Here is a 5,888-nt window from a genome sequence, read left to right on the forward strand (position 1 = left end):
CCAGACTCCCACTCTATCTAACTTGAACTAGACTAATGCTCCCACCTCAGGTCCCACTGCCTTCAGGCCATGCTCCTGGATGCCAGTTTCATTCAAAGGACAGATCTGACCTTGCCATGGTTTACTTGAAAACCATTGTTTGCTCATTCATTAATCCATATACCCCTCCATTCAGTAAACACATATTAGGTAGACATGCCAGGCTCTGGCCTCTGGAGCCACAAAGATGACAAGTGGACTTGAAGGGGCTACACTCTAATGAATGGGGGACACCTTCACATGATTACAGTCTAGTTGTTCGTACTGTCACGCGAGGTGCTGTAAGAGTGGAGGAGAAATACTCTATCTGTTTGGGATGGAGGCAGCAAGGGCGGCTTCGCAAAGGCAGTGACATTTGAGCTACATCTTGATGGTTGAGAGGAGTTTGGTGGGAAGTCAAGATGTGTGTGTGGTTGGACAGGACAGGGGTGGGCAGGCTTCTGGCAGAGCATGCGCAAACGCAGGAGTGAGTATGTGGCCCTTTCCATGGCCGGCAGCTTTGGGGATCTGGGGCATGGTCCGGCTAGGCTGTCCTGAAGCCACTAGCTGGGCAGGCAGATGCTAAGCACCCCAGGGGGCTAAGGCACACAGGCACCCATTGGCAACTCATTGCTGGGGGCATGTAGATGGTCTCCAAATTACCCCGGGTTTTCTGATGGCTAATGGCTCGACCCCCAACCTCCCCAGAACAGGAGCAGAAATACGAATGCAGAGGAAAATGAGGCGTAAATGTCCATTTTCAGAAATGAAATGTCCTCAGAACCATGCTTTGAGGCCCTTTTCCTGTCTGCAAAAGTGAATTACATTAATAGACTTCTCAAGACCGTCCCCATCCAAATCCTTCTTCCATCTGGAGTTTGCACTGGATGACAAAGCTGTATTTGTAACCGTGATCGTAATGTGCACTCTTGAAAATAAAATAGAAACATGCATTTTAAAATATAAGATGAAGAATAATACACTATATATGGTTGTGTGTGAGAGAAAATCCTGTTATTTAAGAAACTAGAATGTGCTGGTAGTTTTGCAAAAGAAGAAAAAGGTTATTTTACTGTCAGGACAAAATTAGTATTTTCAATATTTTATTATTTATTTATTTTGGCGGGGGGGTGCAGGTTCGATCCCTGGTCGGGGAACTAAGACCCCTTGTGCCTGTGTGGCACATCCAAGAAAGAAAAAGAAAAGGCGCCCAGGCTTGTGTGGTGAAGGCTGGATTTCCACCCCAGCTCGCCCAGGCATGGGTGGCAGAACTCCGGGCGGATCCGTGGCCACTTTCCGCCCCTTCTCTCCTCATCCCTCCTCCACACGCCCATGAACTGACCCACCTGGGGGCCCTTTCCCAGCCTCTGGTGTCCCCTCCAATCCAAACCACCTGGCAGTGACACTCTCATGGAGTCCCGTGGCCTCTCCTTTTGTAGGTGAATGCGTCTGCTCTCATCCACTGCTCCTCTGACTCAACAACTTCCTCTTTGCAAATTTCCTCTTTGCCCTGGGGAAATACCAACGACCTCTGGTCCATGCGGCGCCCTGGGCTCTGGCCTGGGCTGGTCTCAGAGACAGCACAGTTGGGTCTTGTCCCCTCCTCTCCATCCCAGAGCCACAGGGATGCCCCTGGTTCTGGAGGCCTGTCACAGCTCACTCTCTCACTGACCCTCCTTGGAGAATGGAAGAGGGGATACAGACAAACACATTAAACTTGTAACAACATCAGCAAGACCTGGGACTCTCCTGTGTGTGCTGGGGAGCGGGGGGTGGAGGGGGTGGGAGAGTGGGGAGGGCTTTGAGGAAGGGACATAGCGGCTGAGCTGAAGAACCACACTTGGTCACACATGCAGTCTTTCTGTCAAGCCCTGCTGCAGACGGAATTAAATCTTCCACCTCCACCCCATCGGAGCAAAGACGAGGGCGCCTATGTTCTCAGCACCTCCTGAGGGCGGCAGTTCCTCAGCCTCTGCAGCCCTTCCTGCCCCTTCCCTCACGCCATCTGTACTCGCCACTGCCCTTCACAAGCATCACCAAGTCCTCGCCTCTTGCACACAAACTGCATGCATGAGTGGACCCACGCAGATGCCGAGACTTCTAAGAACTACATCTGCCCAGAAACTCTTCTCACCTCTGCTCTTGGGAGGAGAAACAGCTGAAGCCTCTGGCTGCCTCGGTCCAGAGTTGGGGGAGAATGTGGTGGCTGGGACCGTGGGCCAGCCTAGGGTCCAGGGACCGTCTCAGACGCACCTGAGAGCACAGCTGGGTGACACCACCCAGCCCATGCTCCAGGCTGGCCCAGCACAGAGCACTGGGGCCTGGAGTTAAAGGCAGTTCATGGGCTGAGCCGGTAGGACTGTCCTAATCCATGGGGCCAAATGTACTTTCCAGAGTAATCCTAAAGTGGGAGTTTGCTGGGTTGCTATTTCCTTCTTCTTCCCAGACTCTGGTATTCCTGGGGAATCCTCTGAGAAATCATAAGTCAAGGAAGCTTGACCTTTACGGAGACTCAGCAGCTGGTTTCAAGGACAGAAATGTGGAGAAAATGTGATGGGGAGAAGTAGGGGTTGATGAGGAAAGTTCGTTCATTCTATGTACAAGGGTTCAGTGGGTGTCAGCCCTGATCTACGCGCGGGGTGTGGGTGCTGCGTGGGCTGCTGGCTGGAAGAGCTGCATGAGGATTCAGGGTGAAGATGCTGGGTGAAAATCCAAAGGGTGCCGGGTGAAAATGCTGGGTGATGATGAGGCTGGACGTGATGACAGGAGGGAAGGTGATGAAAGCGGGAACGATTCTGAACTCCAGTCTTATTATTCTCAAACGTTAAGGGGCCTCCACATCTCTCTCTTCCGGCCCATCAGAAGCAGAGGTCTCCGCAGCCTCATCCTTGCTGCCCACCAGTGGCTCTTCCTCCCCGTTTAGGCTGGAGGCTGGCCCAGGCTTTAGCTCCTCCAGCGCCACAGAGCCCTGGCGAGACTTCCGTCTACCAAAGAAAGTGGTAAGTGTGGGCCGCTGGCCAGACCCCTCCCCCTGGGGGACCCCAGAGTCATTGTTACCCCCAGACGCTCCCTCTGTTATTGTCGCGGCCTCCTCATGAGACACCTGGGCTACCCCAGCCCAGGCATTTGCCACCCCGTTGTGTTTTCCACTCCTGCTTAGTGTCAGTACTCCTGTCTTCCGTTTCTGCCGCTGGCGCCACAGCAGGAGTAGTGCCACGAGGGCAGTGACCACCAGCAGGGCCACAAGCACAGCTACCAGTAAGGTGCCATTTGTCCCCCAACCTGAATTTGGGGAGGACCTACTGCTTAGGTTTGTGGAGGACGTTGGGCTGGATATTTTTACACCAAAGATGGGGGAGCCACTGGTCCCCCTGGGGGTCTTCAGAGAGGTAGTTGCCATGGTGACAGGAAGTCCACTGGTCTCCTTGGAGGTCTTTAGAGAGCTAGTTTCCATGATGACAGGGGGTCCGCTGGTCACATTGGAGGTCTTCAGAGAGCTAATTGCAATGGTGACAGGGGGTCCACTGGTCCCATCAGAGGTCTCCAGAGAGCTAGTTGCTGTGGTGACAGGGGGTCCACTGGTCCCACTGGAGGTCTCCAGAGGGCTAGTTGCCATGGTTTCACCAGTCGTAGTGTGGAATCCTGTAGATTTCATTACTGGGACAGCAGGTATACTGGTTGCATTAGAGATTTCCAGGGGCATTGATAATTTTTTGGCCGAATCTTTCTGGGAGATTATTGACTCATTTGCAGGAGGGCCCCTGCTGGCAGCAGTGGAAGTCCCAGGAGAGGAAACCTCATTGGCTGTATAGGGAGTTGAGGAAGGCGGGAAGATCTTGTGCTCAGTGCTGTCATCTGTCTTAGGGACCTCGGTTGTTGCAAAATTAGATGTCATTGAGTTGAACTTTGTGGTCTCATAGATATTTGAGACCAAAGAAACAGAGGACGCTGTGGGTTCCAACCTCTGCAAAGTAACTGGGCCATCCAGAGACTCTGAGCTCATGTTTTGGGCCCAGACGCTCCCAAAGAGGAGGAGAAGCAGGATCATTTCCAAAGCAACAGGCATGAGCAGGAGTTGGGACCTGAGGGTGGGGAAGTGGAAGAAATAGAATACATAAGGAGCTGGGGGCGGGGGGGGGAGGACCTAGCCAGGCCCTCCCCTCCTGCCCACTTCCCTGCCAACTGCCGGGCCGAACTCTGCGGTTCAACGGCTTTTTCCACCCTTGCTTTTACTAGTATCAGAAATAACAACACGCTGGCAGCTCCCCCATTGAATCTATCCCATAGGCCCCCTCGGGCGTTGGCAGCCCCCGCTCCAGCAATAGCCACCCCCTCCTGGCCCGCGCTGACCCCATTCAGCCCCAATGGCTCCTCATCCTCTTTTCCCATTATCTATCAAGGTCTTCTCAAGCCAGAGGCACATTCCCAGGTCCACTGAAGCCGCTGCCCCACCAAGTCACACCACTTACCAGCTCAGTGGATAAGGACACAGGGCTGGGACCAGGCTGCTCCAACTCCTGAAGCTGAGGCAAGACTGGTGGAGGGGCCCCAAGGGGAAAGGAAGTGGCCCTGGCTCCACCCACCCCAGCATCCTGCCCCACCCGCCCTGCTCCTACATTGCCGTGTGATGAGAGAGGCATCACTCACTCTTTCAGGGTCTGAGATGATGACCGGGGCTCTGGGGTCTCAGCTGAAGCAGGTGGGGATGGTGGGCGGGGTCTGGAATGGGGATTCCCGGGTCTCCTCTGGAAAATGGGATGGCAAGCCGTGAAGCTGGGATAGGGATATGTGTCAGAGCAGGGGTGGTGGAAATGCATGCTTGAGAACCAGGGGGTGCGGAGGAGGAGATGGGAGGGGAAGGTGGTTTCCTTTGCCTTTGAGGTCCCCAAGCTGTTAGGCCAGCACCCAAGGCTAACACTTCTTCTGTCCCAAGAGCTCCCAGGAAGTACCAGGGCAAGAGGAAGCCCTCGACTCTGGCTGGGGCAGTGGAAGCCTTTGCAGGCTGTGTGAAATCCCTGGTGGGCTCTTGACTTCTCAAGAAGCTTGCGGGGGGAGGTCACTACAATGGCCCCCAGTCGTGGACTGCCCCACTAAATCAAGGTGGTTATTAAGCACCGTATATGCTATGATCTTATTTTTGCAGAAGACTTACAAAAATGTGGGAATCTACATGGAAGGCAGTCTGAAAAGGTATTCACTGAGGTATTAACAAGTTTCACTGGGTTGGTATGAGTAGAGAGTTCTTTACTTTCTTCTTTGGGTGGTTGATGTTTTCTTACTTTCCTTTAATTTGTAAGCTTTGACTCTCAGTATGTGTACGGTTTTTTGCCTTTCTTTTTAAAAAAATAAAATCAAAACTGATTTTTATGTTGTAAAAGTAATAATGCGTGTACATGATAGATGATTGAAACAGGCCAATGTCAGGGCCTGGGATTGTACCCCACTCACAAGCTAACGAGTTAGTCTGACAAAGACGTGAGACTCCTGGGTCACAGACATAGGAATCCACTACTCATTGCTCAGCAAACAGCAGGAGCGCCGTCTGCTTCAGTTCCACTTGCCCCCCTGAGTCCCACAGGGGTGACAACAGAGAGGCTTGCCCCGCAGCTGAGGAACACTGAGCTTGGAGAATTTCCTTCTTTTCGAGTAGGTGGTAAGCAAGCTTGCTCTTTATCCTGAAGGGAGACATTACTTCATCCCTCAGCGTTACTCACTGCAAAGACAACCTTGAGAAACGGCCTGGATGTAGAGCGGCCAGGACCTTGTATTGCTGGCATATCAGCAAGACTGTGCAGGGAAGCTCGGGGCTGGGGTGGATTGCCTCTCCCACCAGGCAGTAGTGTATAAAGTGAAAAAGCTCCATACCGACA

The 5,888-nt window shown here is 52.9% G+C and overlaps 1 protein-coding gene across 1 annotated transcript; it reads right to left on the minus strand.

The window, feature by feature from the left end:
- Positions 1-1,104: 1,104 nt before the first annotated feature.
- On the minus strand, positions 1,105-4,615 carry SPN (sialophorin). The gene is made up of 2 exons (XM_082431882.1): positions 4,488-4,615; positions 1,105-4,100 (listed from the first exon to the last, which is right to left on the minus strand). The coding sequence occupies exons 1-2, from the start codon at positions 4,607-4,609 to the stop codon at positions 2,843-2,845; spliced, it is 1,380 nt and encodes a 459-aa protein (XP_082288008.1). The 5' UTR covers positions 4,610-4,615; the 3' UTR covers positions 1,105-2,842.
- Positions 4,616-5,888: the final 1,273 nt, after the last annotated feature.

Source organism: Balaenoptera physalus (assembly GCF_965194825.1).
Source record: "Balaenoptera physalus genome assembly, chromosome: 16".
NCBI lineage: Eukaryota > Metazoa > Chordata > Mammalia > Artiodactyla > Balaenopteridae > Balaenoptera > Balaenoptera physalus.

Excerpts from the sequence above, each read along its gene's own strand:
- SPN (XM_082431882.1), bottom strand. The coding sequence starts at position 4,609 with ATGCTGGGGTGGGTGGAGCCAGGGCCACTTCCTTTCCCCTTGGGGCCC. Across the intron at positions 4,101-4,487 it reads TGTCCTTATCCACTGAGCTG|GTCCCAACTCCTGCTCATGC; the intron begins GTAAGTGGTGTG and ends CCCCACCCTCAG.